At 46.4% G+C, this 20,374-nt stretch overlaps 1 protein-coding gene across 4 annotated transcripts in view; it reads left to right on the forward strand.

Annotated features, from left to right (window-relative positions):
- Positions 1-57: 57 nt before the first annotated feature.
- radil2a (Ras association and DIL domains 2a) overlaps positions 58-20,374 on the forward strand; it is a 128,049-nt gene continuing 107,732 nt past the window's right edge. Inside the window, exons 1-4 of one of the 4 annotated variants that reach the window (XM_072242264.1) lie at positions 58-639; positions 9,395-9,709; positions 19,399-19,634; positions 19,918-20,240. In XM_072242264.1, coding sequence (XP_072098365.1) covers positions 512-639; positions 9,395-9,709; positions 19,399-19,634; positions 19,918-20,240 — 1,002 coding nt within the window. In that variant the 5' untranslated portion in view covers positions 58-511. Of the gene's footprint in view, positions 640-2,073; positions 2,217-7,192; positions 7,350-8,597; positions 8,618-9,394; positions 9,710-19,398; positions 19,635-19,917; positions 20,241-20,374 lie in introns of those variants that run through there. The other 3 variants (XM_072242265.1, XM_072242266.1, XM_072242267.1) reach the window with 3 other exon arrangements.

Raw genomic sequence — 20,374 nt, forward strand, 5'->3', positions numbered from 1 at the left:
CTCCTCCCGCCCCCTCCCTCACTCACTCCGTCTCTCCTTTTCTCTCTCCCAGTGACCTGGGTTAACTGTCCTGCGCCCTGTTCCCAGTCACTCTGATCCAGCTTTCTCTCAACCTTTCTTCTTCTCTCTCTCTCTCTCTCTCTCTCCCTCCCTCTCTGTACCTGATTAGCTTTGGCGCTTCTCTCTTTTTCTCTCGTTCGTTCTATCCCATTCTTTCCTTCTCTCCTCTCTCTCTCCCTGATCCATCTCACCATCTCTCTCTCTCAGTGCGGCAGGTGATCAGCTGCTGCCACACGGTGTCTCTGTCCCCCGACTGCCGGCCTCAGGATAACGGGACAGCGAAGTTCGCTCTGAGCCCTCCCTGTCGCCCGCCAGGCAGCTGCTCGCGGTCAGTCGCCTCGCCCACCGGCAGTCCGGATTGAGTGAAGTTTGCCGTGCCGTGCCGAGCCGAGTGGTGCTGCTGTCGCTGTCAGGCAATGAGCGGCCGTGTGGGCAGGCACTGAGCGGCGCGATGTTGGCCGGGGAGCGCAACACCAGCCTGTCCCGGCACAGCCTCAACATTCCCGTAGGCTTGCTGATCACCTCGCCCAAGCGGAGACTGGCCAGGCTGGGCAGGAAACACAGCAACGGATCGCTGCAGTGAGTACCACTGACCCATCCTGTCAGGGAAAACGACGGAGCGGGATAGGGATAGTGAGAAAGATCGAGGCGAGAGGAATGTGCAGAGGGAAGGGAGAGAGTAAGGGAGAAGGGCAGGGGGGGGCAGAGGGGGAGCAGCGAGAGAAAAATAAATGGAGGAAGGCGTAGAGAAAGAGGGAGAGAGGGGAGAGGAAGGGGGGAATTACAGATGTAACATTTAAGTGATATTTGGACAGGAAAGGTTTAGGAATTAGTGTCAAAATACAGGCAAGTGGTAGTGGCTCAGGAAGGCAGTTGGATCAGTGTGGATAAGTTGGGCCGACTGGCCTCATCTGTCTCACTCTGGCCCTGGGAAAGAAGTGAATGATGGAATTGGGAACCTAATGCTGGGTACAGAGAGAGAATGCAGGAAAGGGTAAGTGAAAACTTTGAAATTGCAAAAATGCAACAGTTGGAGAAGAGTTTTTTTGAACACTGCCTGTTGGATTGAGCTTGCACTCACTGAGAGGTCTAACTGGATGTAGATGCTTGTGTGAGGACAATGTCTCTCTGTAAGTATGATATGTGAGAGAAAGTGGTTTGTTTGCTGGCGTGAGGATCAGGGATGGTGTGTGTGGGCACACAGGAGAGGGGTACATGTCTGCTCGTCAGGGATATGAGGTTCAATGCACTCTCATTGGAGATGGTTGATGCTTGCTCCCCTCAACCCTTGCGTGATCATTACGGACATTGTCTGAAGATTGGGTTTTGTGACGGAGAGATCTCAGGTGGATGCTGGGATGGAGCATTTTCTTGGTTCTTCTGACGGAACGTGGTATCTTTGAACGTGATGATCATCTAGGAGCCACCTTCTCCTCCTGTTAGCTGTTTTATCATGGATCTCCATTAAATACAAGGTGTGTCCCTTTGGCCCATGATGTGCCGTATTTTTAACCTACTCTAAAGTCAATCTAACCTGGTCCCCCCCCCATTTTTCTATCATCCAGGTGCCTATCTAAGAGTTTCTTAAATGTTCCTAATGTATCTGCCTCTACCACCATCCCTGACAGCACATTCCATATACCCCACTCTCTTAAGAACCTTCTTCTGATATTCCCCACCCTTATGTCTTACTCAATCATCTTAAAATTATGCCCCCTCTCTTAGCCATTTCAGCCCTGGGGAAAAAGTTTCTGGCTGTCCACTCAATCAATGCCTCTTATCTCCTTGTGTACCTCAATCAGATGCCTTGGGATTCTCCTTGACCCTGCTCACCAAAGGGCATTTTGTGGCTCTTTTGGCCTTTCTAATCCTAATAATAGAAGGGAGGGATAAGATGGTGAGAGGGTAAAGAGGAAGGTGGAGAGAGAAAGGGAAGAGAAGACCTGCAGAAGTGAGCCGATTCTTAAATGAGTATTTCTCACCTGTATTTACTATGGAGAAGGACATGGAAACTGGGGATTAGGGGAAATGAATAAGCACATTATGAAAGAAGAGGTGCTGGTGATCTTAAAGCGTACTCCTGCTGCTGTCTGTAAGAAGTTTGAACATTCCCACCATGACCGCCTGGGGTTTTCTCCCGTTTCAAAGCTGTGCAGGTTAGTATGTTGTGGGTATGCTATGTTGGTGCCAGAAGTATGGTGACACTTACAGGCTACCCCCAGCAGATCCTCAGACTGTGGTCATTGACACAAACAACACACTTAATTGTATGTTTTGATGTGAAGATAACAAATAAAGTTAATTTTTATGAAGGTGGGTAAGTCCCATTGTCCTGACCAAGTGTATCCGAGAACGTTTGGGAAACTGCAGGGGCCTTGGTAGGTCTTCATGTTTAGCTATGGGTGAGGTACTGGAAGATTGAAAGATGGCAAATGAAGGGGTTTTATTTAGAAAGGGCTGTCGGACAAGTCAGGGAACTGCAGGCTGGTGAGTTTCAGTAATCATTAGTGGTGCGAAAGCAAAGCTGGTTGTGGATTACAGGAGGAATAGAGACGGGCTAACCCCTATTGACGTCAATGGATCTGGGGTTGAGAGGGTAAACAGCTTTAAGTTCCTCGGCATCCACATCACCGAGGTCTGTACACACCAGCTATGTGGTGAAAAAGGCACAACAGCGCCTCTTTCACCTCAGACGGTTGAGGAAGTTTGGTATGGGCTCCCAAATCCTAAGAACTTTCAACAGGGGGACAACTGAGAACATCCTGATTGGCTGCATCTCCGCCTGGTATGGGAACTGTACCTCCCTTAATCACAGGGCTCTGCAGAGAGTGGTATGGACAGCCCAGTGCACCTGTAGTTGTGAACTTCCCATGATTCAGGACATTTACAAAGACAGGTGTGTAGGATCATTGGGGACCTGAGTCACCCCAACCATAATATATTCCAGCTGCTACCATCTGGGAAATGGTACCACAGCATAAAAGCCAGGACCAACAGGCTCCAGGACGGCTTCTTCCACCAGGCCATCAGACTGATGAACTCAGCTGATCTGAGTGTACTCTATATGACATTGACTGTTCTATTTATTATAAATTACTATGATTGCATATTGCACATTGAATTGGAGACATAACGTAAAGATTTTTACTCCTTGTGTGTGAAGGATGTAAGAAATAAAGTCAATTCAATTCAATACTGCAACAGATTCTGATGCACAGGATCTACCAGATTTTGGAAAAGCAGGCACTGATGAGGATTACTGTTAGCTTTATACTTGGGGAAATTATGTCTCATCAATTTGATTACTTTTTTGAAGAAGTAAGTAGGAAGATTGATGAGGATAGGGTGGTGGATGTTGTCGACTAGGACTTTGGCAAGGCCTTTGTGGGGGACAGAACTGGCAGTTCAATGATTTTTTTTTGGTTCCTGGCTTCAGCCCCCTTCCTTTCCAGTCCTGATGAAGGGTTTCAGCCCAAAATGGCGACTATTTATTCCTCTCCATAGGTGTTACCTGTCCTGCTAAGTTCTTCCAGTATTTTGTGTATGTTCCTGCATTTTGTTGTTTTAGACGTGATAAAGAGGGGTGTAAAAGAGGTGAAGGGTTTGCACTGCTGATAAGGGAGATTGTCACAGCAGTACTGAGAAAGGACACACTGGGCAGCTCATCCTTAGAGGCAGTTTGGGTGGAACTCCAAAGTAAGAACTGTACAATTACTCTGATGTGATTGTACTATTGTCCACGAGAGGTGGAGGAGCAGATATGTACACAGGTTATGGAGAACTATAAAAGCAACAGGATTGTTATAGTGGAGGACTTTAATGTCCTCAGTCTTGATTGGAACTTCATTAATACAAGATGCTTAGATGGGGAAGGATTTCTTTAGTGCACCCAGAAGGGGTTTGTAAAACAGATTGTGAAGAGTCCATCTAGAAAAGAAAATAAACTGGTTCTGGTTTTGGGTAATATGCCAGGCTAGGTGATCGTCCTAATGGTGATAGTGGGAGAACACTTTGAGAATTGTGACCACAGCTCATTTTGCTTTAAGATAGTTATGACTGAGTAAGGATAAAATCAGATATTAGAAAATAGGAAAATAGGTGCAGGAGTAGGCCATTCATATTGCAGGGTGAAGGTAGCTTAGTGGTTAGTGCAATGCTTTACAGTGCCAGCTGTAATATTGGGGATTGATTTCCACTGCTGTATGGGTTAGGGTTCGTGAATTGTGGTCATGCTATGTTGGCACCAGAAGCATGGCAACATATGCAGGCTGCCCAGCAGAATGCTTACTGATTTGATTTGACACAAACAATGAATTTCACTGTATGGTTCAATGTACATGTGATGAAAAAATTTAATCTTTTCTGTTCTTTAAATTGGGGGAGGACAAATTATGACAGGGTAATAGGGAGCTAAGGAGTGTTGATTGGGGGCAGATGTTGTTGGACAAGTCTTTGTCTGACGTGGGAGATGCTTAAAGACTAGCCGATCAGACTTTAGGATCGGCATATTCCAGTACGGAGGACAAGAATGGTAAGGTAAGGGAACTTGGATGACCCGAGAGATCCTAAATTTAGTCAGGAAGGAAAAGAAAGCATATATAATGATCAGAGCTGAACTCAGGCTGAGCCATTGTGGAATATAAAGACAGCCGGAAAGTGCTCAGGCATACTAGGAAGGTCAAAAAAAGCAGGATCAACAAAAAAACCCAAGGCATTTTATAGTTACTTTAAGAAAAAAGAGGAGAGGGCAGATCCACTCAAGGATAAAGGAAGAATTTTGTACTTGGAGTCTGAGCAAGAGACATTTTGAGATTAAGGAGGATGTAGTGCTGGGTCTTCTAAAAAGCATTAAGATAAATCCACAGGGCCTGATGGCATATATCCCAGAATATTGCAAGCAGCAAGTGAGGAGATCGTTGGTTCTATGACAAGAATCTTCATGTCCTTACTAGCAACAGCAAGGATATGGAGGACTGAAGAGTAGCAAGTGTTGTGCTTTTGTTCAAAAAATTGAAATAATCCAGGCGGTTATAAATCAGAGAGCCTCACATCGAAGGTAGGGAGACGATACTGAGGGATATGATTTGTACGCATTTGAAAAGGCATGGACTGCTTATGCCACTTAGGATGGCTTTGTCTTACAAACATGATCGAGTCTTTTGAGGAGGTAACAAAAGAGCTTGATGAGGGTAAGGCAGTGGACGCTATCTACGTGGACTGTCGTAGGGGTTTTGGTAGGTTGATTCAGAAGATAAAGATACAGGGTGAACTGTAAGTCTGGATTTGGAACTGCCTTGCCCATAGAAGATAGATTGTAGGGGTGGAAAGCTGTTGTTACAGCTGGAGGTCTGTGACAGGAGTGCTCCACAGGGTTCAGTTTGTGTTTATGATATATGTCAATAACTTGGATGAAGATGTAGATGAGTGAATTAACAAGTTTGCAGATGACACTATATTAGCTGAGGTATGTATGGTGTAAAGGACTATTAAAGAGTACAGCAAAATATAGATCAGTTACAGATACGGTCAGAAAAGTAGCAGATGGTGTTTGACCTATGTGAGGTATGAGGAGTTGCACTTTGAGATGAAAGGAGAAAGTATACAGTTATTGTGTTGACTTGAGGTACAGAGGGATCATGGTGTCCAGGTCCATAAGTTTACTGAAAATGGTTATGCAAGTGGTAATCAAGGAGGATGGCATGATACACACACAAAATGCTGGAGGAACTAGAGGGTTTCCAGCTTGAGCATGGATGGCATAATGTTCTTCATCAGTAGGGTCGTAAGAGTAAGGAAGTCATGCTGCAGCTGTACAAAATGTTAGTCAGACCTCAAGTGGAGTATAGTATGCTCTACACACAGGAATAATGTGGAGACTGTGCAGAGGGTGCAGAGAATTTCACCAGGATGCTGGCTGGATTAGAGGGCATGAGCTATAAAGGAAAGTTTGGACAAACTTGGGTTGTTTTCCCAAGAGCACCGGGGGCTGAGGGGAAAACTGATAAAAGTCTGGGAGGAGACAGATGGAAGAGGTAAAGCAGTGGACCATGGAGGAAAGAGAAGGGGAGAGAGAGACAGAGAAGAGAAGAGGTGAAATGGAAGGCAGAATAGAAAAAGAGAGAAGGGGAGGAGGGAAGAAATTGCCTGAAGTTGGAGAAATTGAAGTTCATGCCATCAGTTTGGAGGCGACCCAGATGGAATGTGAGGTATTGATGCTCCAACCCAAAAGTGGCCTCGCTGTGGCAGTAGAGCAGACCATAGACAGACATGTCAGGATCAGAATGGAAAACTGAATTGAACTGGGTTGCCACCAGGAGAATCTGCCTTTTCCTCTCTTATAGGATGCCTTCTTCCCCCCTACAGGAGTGAACAGGTTAGGGTCTGGGAACACGGTGAAGGGTGAATGGGTCAGGATCAGAAACACAGGGTGAGGGATGAATGGGTCAGGATAAGGAACACAGGGTGAGGGGTGAACGGGTGAGGATAAGGAACACAGGGAGAGGGGTGAATGGGTCAGGATAAGGAACACTGGGTGAGGGGTGAATGGATCAAGGGACACTGGGTGAAGGGTTAATGGGTCAGGGAACACTGGGTGAGGGGTGAACGGGTCAGGGGACACTGGGTGAGGGTAGAATGGGTCGGGGACACTGGATGAAGGGTTAATGGGTCAGGGGACACTGGGTGAGGGGTGAACGGGTCAGGGGACACTGGGTGAGGGGTGAACGGGTCAGGGGACACTGGGTGAGGGTAGAATGGGTCAGGGGACACTGGGTGAAGGGTGAACGGGTCAGAGGACACTGCGTGAGGGGTGAACGGGTCAGGGGGCACTGGGTGAGGGGTGAACGGGTCGGGGACACTGGGTGAAGGGTGAACGGGTCAGGGAACACTGAGTGAGGGTAGAACAGGTCAGGATCTGGGAACACAGGGTGAGGGGTGAACAGGTAGTTGATCTGTGGGATGTGGCCAGAATTCCTGGAGTTCTGGCCTCTGGGAGTTAAATTCTCCCTCCCCTTCCGCCTTCTTTATTACTTATGGTTTAACTTGTTGCATAACAAGTTCAGGTTAACAGGGTGTGCTGTGGATTGTTGCACTGCGTCATTCAAAATGTTACAGCAAACTAGGGCTGTGCCTGAAACCTGGCCGGCAGAGATCAGCCAGCCACTCTCTCTCCCGTGACACACCTTGTAGGCTGTCCTTTTGCATTCACATACAGCACGGCGGCAGGTGCATGGCAGCAGGACCATGTTTGAACTGGTCGCTCACAAAACCAAATTACAGCTGGCAGCATGGTAAGCATCAATCTTGTGCTCTGAAGGTTTACTCAGTTGCTTGCTGTTCAACTCAGACTGCAGACAGCCCAGGTATTGTTTTCACAGAGACTGTGGTGTATCAACAAAGGAAGTAGTGACTTGAAATGCCATTGAATGCTCAGTTTATCGTATTCCCTCTCTCCATTCCTTGTTAAAAGTTTCACTTTCTTGCTTTCCTCTGCCATTTTTTCTTTGCCCTCTCTTTATTTTGGCCCCATCCTGTCTCTTTTCCTCTGAAACTCTTTTTTCCTCTCTTCCTCCTTCCCCTCTCCCTCTCCCCTTCCCTCCCTCCCTTATTGCTCTGAGCTGAGTTTAACAAGGGTAGGAGTCTTATGGAGGAGGGAGCCCTGTACATGTGAGGCTGGAAGAACTCAATAGCTTAGACAGCATCTGGGGAGGGAAATGCGCAGAGACTCTTCATTTGGATTCAGATCATCAGTCGAGATTGATTGGTCTTGTATGGTTGGGGGAGATGCTTATGATCAAGGGGTGCTATTGATGGAGTCGGTAACTCTCAGGCAGCATGGTGAAAATCTCCAGCAGTTTCTGAGCATACATGGACTGAATTCAAATATTCTTCTTCCCCTACCAGATTTACTTCTTTCTTTTTCTCACATTCCTCTTAATGTCAAACTCATCATCTTGCTCCCAGTTCCTGCCCCTCATACTCTCTCTCCCAGCCCCTTTTGCCCTCCCTGTCCTTCTTCCTGCACCTCTCACCCTCTTGCCCTCTCTCAGCCTCCGTCTTCCCCCTCCCAGCTCATACCTCCCCCTTTATTTCCTCCTGATTCTTTTTGCACGGTGAATGGCCGGAGTCTGGAATGTACTGCCAGGAGTAGCAGTGGGAGCAGATTTAATTGTCACGTTCAGGGGGAAAACGGTAACACTCTAAATGAAAGAAGTTGTAGGCTGTGGGGAGAGTGCAGGAGGGTGCCTTCTCATACCGAGTTACCAGGGATCAGTGAGACCATCTTTGTCTCAGCACTCCACTACATATTGGAACAGAGCTGGGATGCCTAATGTCCTTGGTTTGACCAAGCGGAGTTGATACAGATTTCAGGAGATTCTGTATTGCAGAACAATAACTCATGGGACTTGACTGATGTAACAAAGTGGTGCAATATGAAGTGGCCCTGCCGGCGACATTTCATTAAGGATGTGAGCAATAGTTAATTTTAAACAAATAGTACTGAACTGGGGGTGGGGAGTGCTTTAACTGTAATGTCCTGACTTCATTGAAGTATGAGGTAGGAGTCTGACTTCCCAGGATAGTGGGTTTGCAGTGGACTGAGATTTTCTTGGGTACTCTGTGTTCTGGGAGGTTTTGAATTCAGAGTGCTGCTTGGTTGTGTTGGCTGGAACAGGAAATACAACTTGGACTGCACATTGATGGCACAGTACATTACTGTATGTAATGGTTGACGAGTGTGGAAGTGTTTGTGTGTGAGTGTGTCTGCAACTGTGTCTGTGTGAGTGTACGCATGTAAGAGAGTGTGTCTGTGTAGAAACACTTCTCCCTTCCCCCCATTCTCTATCCCTCTCCTTCTATCCCTAACCCTCTTCCTCTTACCCCCCTCCCCCTCCCTTTCCCTCTTATCGCCTCTCCCTCCCTGACGTGACAATTCAGTGAAGCAGTGATTAGGGTGCCAATGTCCACGTCTGTAGCACAGTTGTTTATACAACAGTCAGGCTCTCAGCTCAGCATGTGGTGAGTGACAGCTCCAGCAGCAAGCAGGGCCGGAGGAGAGAAACTGAAGGGAGTGGCCATCCCTGCACGTCACTTTAACAGTGGCAGCGGTAAGGTTGCAGGGTCTGACAAACCTGGGCAGCAGCACACAGGCGCTTTTCAGCTGGATGGTGGCTGCACTGTGGAACAGAGGTCACAAAGGCTGCTCTGTGCTCTGGTGTGCTGCCACACCAGCGTGGGTTATCTGTGAATGGACACAGACTGTGGGATCTCCCTGTGCTGTGCAAACCGAATGCCCTAGCGTGACTGTGGTAACGGATTCCTCCTTTATTCCCAGGTCGAGTTCATCAGATGCCACGGTCAGATCCAGTGAAAGTTTTGGAGTGAGACAGCCAGCCCGCAGCAGGATCAGGAGACACAACAGGAGCCTGGCCACGGTGTTCAGGGGCCGCTCCCTGAAGGATGAGAAGGCAGGCGATGAGCAGCATAGCGTCTTGGCCACGGATGACCCCACTGAGCTCTCCACCCAAGTCACAGCTCCTGGTGTGCTGAAGATCTTTGGGGATAAGATCTGCACAGGTGCCAACTACAAGAGTGTGCTGGCAACGCCATGCTCCAGTGCTCAGGAGCTTGTCAAGGAGGCACTCGAGAGGTTGGTGTGTGCGTTACTTGGCAGGGACAGAGGGCTGAGCATTACTTTGGTTGGGTAGCAGAGCAACTAGAGATAAACAAGCAACACACACAAATTGCTGGAGAAACTCAGCAAGCCAGGCAGCATCTATGAAAAAAAGTACAGTCGACGTTTTGGGTTGAGACCCTTCGGCAGGACTGGAGAAAAAGAGATGAGGAGTAGATTTAAAAGGGGGAGGGGAGAGAGAAGCATAAAGTGATAGGTGAAACTGGGAGGGGGAGGGATGAAGTAAAGAGCTGGGAAGTTGATTGGTGGAAGAGATACAGGGCTGGAGAAGGGGGAGTGTGATAGAGGACAGAAGGCCATAGAAGAAAGAAAAAGGGGGAGGAGCACCAGAGGGAGATGATGGGCAGGCAAGGAGGTAAGGTGAGAGGAAAAGGGGATGGGGAATGGTGAAGGAGGTTGGGGGGGGCATTACCAGAAGTTCGAGAAATTGATGTTCATGCCATCAGGTTGGAGGTTACCGAAGATGGAATATAAGGTATTGTTCCTCCAACCTGAGTGTGGCCTCATCGCAACAATAGAGGAGGTCATGGATTGACATATTGGAATGGGAATGGCAAGTGGAATTCAAATGGGTGGCCACTGGGAGATCCTGCTTCTTCTGGCAGATGGGGAGTAGGTGCTTGGCTAAGTGGTCTACCAAAATACACCAGGAGCACTGGACACAGACTTCAGACCCCAGTGGGGTCCAGCACATAATTCTCTGGAACTTCCACCATCTACAATGGGATCCCACCACCACGCACATCGTTCCCTCACCCCCACTTTCTGCTTTCCACAGGGATTGCTCCTTACGCAACTCCCTTGCCCATTTGTCCCTCCCCACTGATTTCCCTCCCGTCATTTATCCTTGCAAGCGGAACAAGAGTTACACCTGCCCCTACACCTCTTCCCTCACTACCATTCAGGACCCTAAACAGTCCTTCCAGGTGAGGCGACACAGTGAATAAATACCCCTACAATATTGTTGTTCTAATATAGCAATACAGATTCATAATTTCTTGGAAGTAGCATCACAGATGGATCCCGTCACAAAGGGCTTTTTGGCACACTTGCCTTCGTAAATCAGAGCACTGAGTACAGAAGTTGGGATGTTATGTTAGTGTTGGATAAGAGATTGGTGAGGTCTAATTTGGAGTATTGTACAGTTCTGGTCACTGACCTAAAACATAGAATGTAAAACACAGAATACTACAGCACAGTACAGGCTCTTTGGCCACAATGTTTTCCAACATTTTGTGTGCTACAACTACTCTCTGATCAATTTTACTCTCCCCCCGTACATAGCCCTCCATTTTTCTATCATCTGTGTGCCTACCTATGAGTTTCTTAAATGTCCCTGATGTATTTCTCTCTACTACCACCACTCTCTGTGTAAAAAAAACTTGTCTCTGATATTCCCCTATGTTTTTCTCCAATCACTTTAAAATTATGCTCCCTTGTGTTAGCCATTTCGGCCCTGGGAAAAAGATCTGACTTCACTCTTTGTTTGCCTCTTATTGTCTTGTACGCCTTTATCAAGTCACCTCTCATTCTCCTGTGCTCTAAAGAGAAAAGCCCAGAGATGTTCTGAAACCTCCCAGTGAATAATAACTCTACAGTGTTGTTTTTATGATATAGGAAACACAGCAGTCAGTGTGCCTGAAGCAACTCTCACAATGTCGTGAAATAAAGGCAGACAGGATGGTTATGTGGGATCTGTTGTATTCTGCCCAGAGATTGCTCCAATTCGCCGTTGCACTGGAAAGGCGAACGTGCAGAACTGTTGCTACTGCATCTCCTGCTTATGGTACAGCCTAAGATACACTTCACTCTGAAATTTGCTGCCTCGCAGTGCTGAATATTCAGCTCGTTTTACTGAGGGGTCACCAAGTAGATGCCAACCAGACTCAGATTCTGATTCAGATTTGGATATTGATTCAGATTCAGATACCGATTCTGATTCCGATTCAGATTCAGATTTATCTATCACATGTACGTTGAAACACACAGTGAAAAGTGCCATTGACATTAATAACCAATGTAACCCAAGGATGTGCTGAGGGCAGGCTGCAAGTTTTGCCACACATTTCAGTGACAATATTGCATGCCCACAATGTTCAGCAGAACAACACAAGTAACAACAACAGCAAAACAAGCTCCTTTCTCATCCACCTACCCACTCACACACACAGACAAACCTCCAACAAAGCAGGAAGTGACAGAAGGCATTTCCTCAGATCTGTGATCCCAGCAGGATTGAGCATTGTTGAAAAGATAGGCTGGGTTACCACACATCGCCCTACCTCAATTGGTAAGAGATAGAATTACATCTCTAGAAAGAGGTGACATGGGGTTAGAGAATGTCAAATTATTGTTGGTGGAGTTAAGAAACTGTAAAGGTAAAAAAAAAATCATGGGAATCATATATAGGCCTCCAAATAGTAGCCAAGGTGTGGGTTTGAGATTGTAAAGGGAGCTGGAAAGGGCATGTAATAAGGGTAATGACATAATTGAAATGGGGGACTTCAATATGCAAAGGGATTAGGAAAATCAGGTTGGTGTCAGATCATAAGAGAGGGAATTTGTTGAATGCCTACAAAATGGCATTTTAGAGCAGCTTGTGCTCGAGCCTACTCGGGAAAAGGCTATCTTAGATTGGATGTTGTGTCATAACACAGATTTTATTGACGAAGGGTCTCGGCCAGAAACATCGACTGTACTTCTTCCTAGAGATGCTGCCTGGCCTGCTGCGTTCACCAGCAACTTTGATGTGTGTTGACAGACTTTACTAGTCAGATTAACGTAAAGGAACCCTTAGGAGGCAGTGATCATAACATGATTGAATTCATACTGCAATTTGAGAGGGAGAAGCATAAGTTACATGTATCTGTATCGCAGTGGAGTAAAGGGAATTACAGAAGCATGAGAGAGGAGCTGGCCCAGGTAGATTGGGAAGGGATACTGGCGGGGATGACAGCAGAGCAGAGGTGGCTGAAGATTCTGGGAATAGATCACAAGGCGCAGGATAGATATGTCCCACAGAGGTTGTTCTCAAAAGGCAGGGCGAGGCAACCGTGGCTGACAAGAGAAGTTAAGGACTGCATAAAAGCCAAGGAAAGGGCATATAAGGTAGCTAAAGTGAGTAGGAAGTTGGATGATTGGGAAGCTTTTAAAATCCAAAAGGAAGCAACTAAAAAAGCTATGAGAAGGGAAAAGATGAACTATGAGGGCAGACTAACCAATAATATAAAGCAGGATACCAAAATTTTTTTCAGTTATATAAAGAATAAAAGGGAGGTGAGAATTGATATTGGACCACTGGAAAATAATGCTGATGAGGTAACAATGGGAGACAAAGAAATAGCAGATGAACTTAATAGGTACTTTGCATCAGTCTTCACTGTGGAAGACACTAGCAGTGTGCCAGAGGTCTGTGAGTCAGAGAGCAGGAATGTGTGCCATTGCTATTACAAGGCAAACTAAAATGAATTAAGGTGGATAAGTCACCTGGACCAGATGGACGACATCCCAGAGTCCAGAGAGAGGTTGTGGAAGAGATAATGGATGCATTGGTCATAATCTTTCAAGAATCACTTGATTCTGGCATGGTCCTGGAGGAATGGGAAGTTGCAAATGTCACTCCACTCTAAGAAGGGAGGAAGACAAAAGAGAGGAAAATTATAGACCAATTAGCCTAACCTCAGTGGTTGGGAAAGTGTTGGAGTCCATTATTAAGGATGAAGTTTCGAGGTACTTGGAGACTAATGATAAAATAAGTTGAAGTCAGCATGGTTTCTGTGGAGGGAAATCTTGCCTGTCAAATCTGTTTGATTTCTTCCAGGAAATAACAAGCAGGGTGGACAAAGAGGAGGTAGTTAATGTCATTTACTTAGATTTTCAGAAGGCATTTGATAAGGTGCTTCACATGAGGCTGCTTAACAAGATAAAATCCTATGGTGTTATAGGGGAGATACTGGCATGGATAGAGGAATGGCTGACGGGCGGGAGGCAGCAAGGGGGCCTTTTTTGGTTGGCTGCTGGTGACTAGTGGTGTTCCTCAGGCCAGCTTGGGATCTATTTTTCACATTGCTTGTCAATGAATTAGATGGTGGAATTGTTCACAGATTGGGTCTGGTAAAGAAGGCAAATACAATGTTAGGACTTATTTCAGGGGGAATAGAATATAAAATCAAAGAGATAATTCTGAAGCTTTGTAAGATACTCGTCAGGTCGCAACTGTCAACAGTTTTGGGCCCCTTACCTCAGAAAGGATGTATTGTCATTGGAGAGAATCCAGAGGAGTTTCATGAGGATGATTCTGGGAATGAAAGAGTTAACATATGAGGAGTGTTTGGCAGCTTTGGGCCTGTACTCACTGGAATTTAGAACAATGTGTGGGGATCTCATTGCAACCTACTGAATGTTGAAAAGTCTAGAAAAGGTTGATGTGGAGAAGATGTTTCCTCTGGTGGGAGTATCCAGAACTGGAGGGTACAGTCTCAAAATTGAGGGGCAACCTTTTAGAGCAGAAGTAAGGAAGAAATTTTTTAGTCAAAGAGTGGTGAATCTATGGAATGCTCTGCCATAGACTGCGGTGGAGGCCAAGGCCATAGGTATATTCAAAGTGGAAGATAGATTCCTGATTGGTCAGGGCATCAAGGGATATTGTGATATGGGATATGGGGTTGAATGGGATCTGGGAATGGTGGAGCAGACTCGATGGGCTGAATGGCATAATTCTGTTCCTATGTGTAGACCATTCAGTATTCATGTCTCTCTGTGCTGAAGGGCCTACAGCGTTCTTTATCCACTGCTGTGGAGCATTCCTGACTGGATTTAAGGAAGTTGATTCCTGAGCTGAGTATTATTGAAAAGTATGCAGTAAAGAACTTGAGAAAGCTGAGACGCAGGCAGTTCTGGTTGGGTTCCCATGGGGAATGGCTTTGGCCAGCCTCACATTCCTGGCTTATTAGTATATGATGGAGGCTAGACCTGGCAGTAAACCGCTGAACTCACACGCAGAGGGGCCACGTAATATTACAGTGAGGCAGTAGTGGATTCAGCAAAGGCACATTGATGGATGGGAGAGTGCAGAGGGAGCTTTTCTTTGTAGATTATGAATGTTGTCCCTGACCATGTATATCAAAATATACGGTAAAATACTTTGTTTGCATCAACAACCAACACAACCTAAGGGTGACTTGGCAACAGCCTGCAAGTGTTGCCATACATTCTGGCACCAACATAGTATGTATGCTCACAATATTCAGCAGAACAACACAAAACACAACAAAACAGAACATACCAACTAACGACAACACCAAAACAAGCCCCTTTCCTCCCTCCCTCCCACCCACAAACACAGTCCTCTAACCCCAGGATAGGCTGCCTTCTTCCAGCCGACTCACAGATTCACAAACAATTGGGTCTTTAACTTCCCCAGTGGATGCAGTGATTTACAGATAATTGAGCCTTTAACTTACCCAGCGGACTTGCAGATATTCACAGACACTGGGCCTTTAACTTACCCAGTGGACTCATAGATTCATAAACAATCAGGTCTTTAACTTCCCCAGCAGTCTCGCAGATACTCACAGACAATTGGACCTTTAACTTTGCCAGTGGACGCAGTGATTCACAGACAATCAAGCCTTTGTCTTCCCCAGCGGACTCACAGATATTCACAGACAATTGGGCTTTTAAATTCCCCAGCGGCCGTGCATTTGCAGACTTGGCTCTGGTCATTGGAGGCGGGGGAGTGGTTACAGGACTGCTTTGAGTCAATGGACTGGACTATATTCAGGGATTCATCTTCACATCTAAATAAATACTCGACAGTTGTCACCAACTTCATCAACACCTGTGTGGATGAGTGTGTGCCTCTCAAAACGTACCAGATGTTGCCATGGATGAAGCAGGAGATTCATGATCTGCTGAGGGCTCGATCTGTCGACTGACAGACCGATTTTCCAGAGCTATACAAGCCTAGGTACAACCTGCGGAAGGCTATTTTAAGAACAAGAAAACAATTCTGATTTGAGGTGAAAGAGGGAATCAGATGCACGTCAGCTCTGGCAGTGTTTGCAGGCCATTACTTCTTACAAAGCAACACCTGATATAATGAATGCAGTCATGCTTCACACCCAGATGAGCTCAACACTTTCGATGCACACTTTGAAAAGGAGAATAAAACTACACCTGTGTGATTCTTGGCAGCATCTGGTGACCCTGTGATCTCTGTTTCAGAGGCCAATGCCAGAACATCTTTCAAGAGGTTGAACTCAAGGCATCAGACCCTATTGGTGTACCTAGTAGGGTTCTGAAAAACTGTGCCAACCAACTGGTGGGAGTGGTCAAGGACATCTACAATCTTGGCGATCTTTCACTGCTGCAGTGGGAGGTTCTCACCTGCTTCAAAGGGGCGATGATCATACCAGTGCCCAAGAAGTGCAGGGTGAGCTGTCTCAATGACTATCGCCCAGTGGCTCTCACATCTACTGTGATGAAGTGGTTTGAGAGGTTAGCAGAATCAGCTCCTGCCTAAGCAAGTCCTGGACTTGCTGCAATTTGCCTATTGCCATAATAAGTCTACAGCGGATGCAATCTCACTGGTTCTCTATTTGGCCTTCAATCACCTAGACCAGGGGTCCCCAACCTTTCTGTGCACCGCAAAGGGAATGAGAAAAGGTGCAGCTGACTCATCGCCAAATCATATAATTTCCTCACGGCCTGGTAGCACATGCTTTGCAACCCGGTGGCTGGGGACCACTGACCTAGACAATAGTAATAGCTATGTCAAGTTGCTGTTTATTGACTACAGCTCAACACCATCATACGCTCAGATCTAATCAAGAAGTTTCAAAACCTGGACCTCTGTACCTCTCTGCAACTAGATCCTTGACTTCCTCACCAGGAGACCAGCATCTGTGCAGATCTCCTGCTCAACGACAACCACTTCAAGGATATGCTCTTAGCCCACTGCTTTATTCTCTCTACAGTCATAACTATGTGGCTTGGCGCAGCTGAAATGCCTTTTGTAAACTTGCCGATGACATAACTATTGTTGGCAGAACTTCAGATGGTGACGAGGAAGTGTACACGAGCGAGACAGATCAGCTGGTTGAGAGATGTTGCAACAACAACTTTACACTCAGTGTCAGTAAGACCAAGGAATTGACTGAGGACTTCAAGAAAGGGAAGTTGAGGGAAAACACACCTGTCCTCATCAAGGGATCAGCAATGGAAAGGGTGAGCAGTTTCAAGTTGCTGGGTGTCAATATCTCTGAAGATCTATCCTGGGTCCAACATGTTGATACAATAATAAAGAAGGCATGACAGTGGCTATATTTCATTCGGAGTTTGAAGCAACTTGATATGTCACTAAAGACTCCGGCAAATTTCTACAGAAGTACCATAGAGAGCATCCTAACTGGTTGTATCACCATCTGGTGTGGAGGGGACATTGCACAGCACTGGAAAAAGCTGCATAAAGTTGTAAACTCAGCCTGTTCCATCATGGGCACTAGCCTCCCCAGCATTGAGGACACCTTCAAAAGGTGATGCCTCAAAAAGGCCGCATCTATCATTAAGGACCCCCATCACCCAGGACATGCCCTCTTCTCATTGCTACCATCAGGGAGGAGGTACAGGAGTCTGAAGACACACACCCAATGTTTCAAGAACAGCTTCTTCCCCTCTGCCATCAGATTCCTGAATGGACAATGAACCCATGAACACTACCTCACTACTTTTTCTGATTTGTTCTCTTTTTGCACTAATTTATTTTATACATATTATAATTTATAATTTTTTTTATTGTCATGTATTGCAATGTGCTGCTGTCAAAAAAGCAAACTTTGTGACATATGCCTGTGATATTAAATCCGATTCTAATTCTGAAACCTGTTACATGGGACATATGGAATGTGGGATGGTTGAGCAAGCTAGGGCTTTTTTCTTCAGAGCGAAGGAGGATGAGAGGTGACTGGACAGAGATGTATAAGATGAAAAGAGGCATCGATTGAGTGGACAGCCAGTGACTTTTTCCCAAGGCTATGTGGGGGGGAGGGAGAATTAGATTGATCTTAGAGTAGGTTAGTAGAAGAACAATATGGGCTGAAGAGCCTGTACTGTTCTATGTATATTCTATATCTGTTTACCAGTCTTAGCTAAGGTCCCCAGTGTAAAGTGGGATGATCCCCTTTGGAGAATCTACTGGGGGAGGATTACCCTGGTTGCCAGATGCCAGAATGGCACTCCTACCAGTGCCCGTGTTAAACTTGGAAGTCACTGTACTATATTTGCCCTTTCGGTTGGACCTGCAGCCACACCCCTACAAACCTCAGCTCCACTCCTCCCAGCTGTGCTGCTCTGCACACCCTCCAATTTTATAAAACACATGCTACCTTCCAAGAATTAAATTCTCTTCCTCTTGCCACCAGCAAGTGTGGTTGGAAATACCCTCCTCTTGTTTACTCTGTTCCTCTCACCTCCACATTCTCTGGCAGCTTCAATCTCCAACCAGAGGTGTTCAGTGAATCCCACTGGCTTAGCACTTTGCTTGATGGGTCTTTCCCTACTCTGGAAGTGTATGATGGGACCAATGTAGAGGGAGGTTTATTTTATCTCTACTCTGAGAGTGTATGATGAGACCAGGTAGAGGGAGATTTATTCATTAGCTACCTTGGGAGTATATGATGGGACCATGTAGAGGGAGATTTATTCAGTATGTAATCTGCACTGAGCTTACCATGGGAGTGAAGATAAAAGATTAAAGATTAGCTTTATTTGTCACATGTACATAAAAATATACAGTGAAATGTGTCGTTTTGCATCAATGAGCCACACAGTCCAAAGTTGTACTGGGGGCAGCCCACAAGTGTTGCCATGCTTCTAGCACCAACATAGCACGCCCACAACTTACTAACCCTGATGTGTATATCTTAATAATGTGGGAGGAAACCGGAGCACCTGGAGGAACCTCATGTTTATGGGGAGAATTAATGGTGGGAATTCAACCCCGATCTTACAGCTAGGACTGTTAAGCATTACGCCAACCACTTTGCAACCATTCCACCCTATAATACTGGGACAGCATAGAGCGCTTTAGAAACACAGCGTGGTAACAGGGGCTTCTGGCCCAACGAGCCTACCCTGCCGTGACCAATTACACCCTTGTGATTCAGCACAGTAACAGCCCAACGAGCCCACCGTGACCAATTACACCCTTGTGACCAATAGTGATGCAGCACAGTAACAGGCCAATGAACCTGCCCTGGCCAGTTACACCTTTGTGACCAATAGCGATTCAGCATGGTGACAGGGCCTTCTGGCACAGTGAGGCTGCACTGTCCAATTACACCTTTGTGACCAATAGAGATACAGCATGGTAACAGACCATTCTGGTACAATAAATCTGTCCCACCAGATTATACCCATGTGACCAATTACAGAGCACCTGGAAGAAACCCACATGGCCACAGGGAGAATGTACAAACTCCATACAGTTTGTACAGTGGTGGGTTTTGAACCCTGGTTGCTGGGACTTTAAAGCGTTATGCTAACTGCGACACTAAGGTGCTGCCTTTACGTTGTGTCTAACCTGTGGTGTCACTGTCCTAGGAGTGTGGTGAATGATAAAATGGAATGTGCTTGTTATTATTCAGATACTCTCTGGAAAAGAGCTCTGCTGGGGACTATGTGCTCTGTGACGTGATTGGGCGGTTGGATGAGGACCACCAATGGAAGACGGAATGCTTTAGGGTTGTAAGCAACTGTGAGAAGCCCCTCATTTTGCAATCTCTCTGGAAACCAAAGGAAGGGTTTGTCCGGAGATTTGAAATCCGCCGGAAAGTGGACGTGGAAGAATTTGCGGCAAAGGAGAAAGACACAGTGACAGCAGGTAAAAAGTTTCTGGTATAAGGAATGGCAAGGGATCAGTGTGGTGTCACTGAGGGATGGTTATGGAAGAAGGAAATGGTGGAGAATTTGGCATTCTGAGCCTGGATTGGTCTGGGAGCTGCAGTACTCTTTAATGAACTGTGAATGGAATTGAACCTAACCAGTCCAATTCTTGGCTGTGGGTTTGAGGTGCAATGCTGTGACTTCACTCCTGTGATGTGTTAATGGTTCACAAAGTCCGGTTTCCCCAGCATTCCCCTGCTGATTGCTGCCCATTCTCACAGGGATCAACGCCCAGGCTCGGAGGCTGCAAATAACTCGAACGAGGGCATCCTCGGCACTGACGGATGAAGAAATCGAAAGCAGCTTTGCACTCTGGCGGAGTGTGAGTGAACTGAATCTGTCCCTCAAAGGCAGGGAGGCGAAGCCAAGTGCCCGTAGTCCTCGAACTGCATTGCTGGACTCTGAACAGAGCAAGGGAGTGTCATGTTTGGGCAGCGAGAAGGAGGAGACTGAGAGCAGTGACGACAGCTCCACCCAGTACTCCATACACCCTCCCTTCGAATTCCCCTACTTCCTCTTGCTGCAAGGATATAGTTACAGGCAGGTGAGAGCATGTCTACTGAAATCAGAGCAACTCTTCTCCACCACCATTACCCATCAGCAAGGTACAGGAGGAGGGGAGGAGCAGCACCAGCTTTCTCCACAACCCACCCCTCCCCGTACTCATGTTTTGGGCAT

The sequence above is a fragment of the Mobula birostris genome, chromosome 24 (assembly GCF_030028105.1).
Source record: "Mobula birostris isolate sMobBir1 chromosome 24, sMobBir1.hap1, whole genome shotgun sequence".
Taxonomy (NCBI): domain Eukaryota; kingdom Metazoa; phylum Chordata; class Chondrichthyes; order Myliobatiformes; family Myliobatidae; genus Mobula; species Mobula birostris.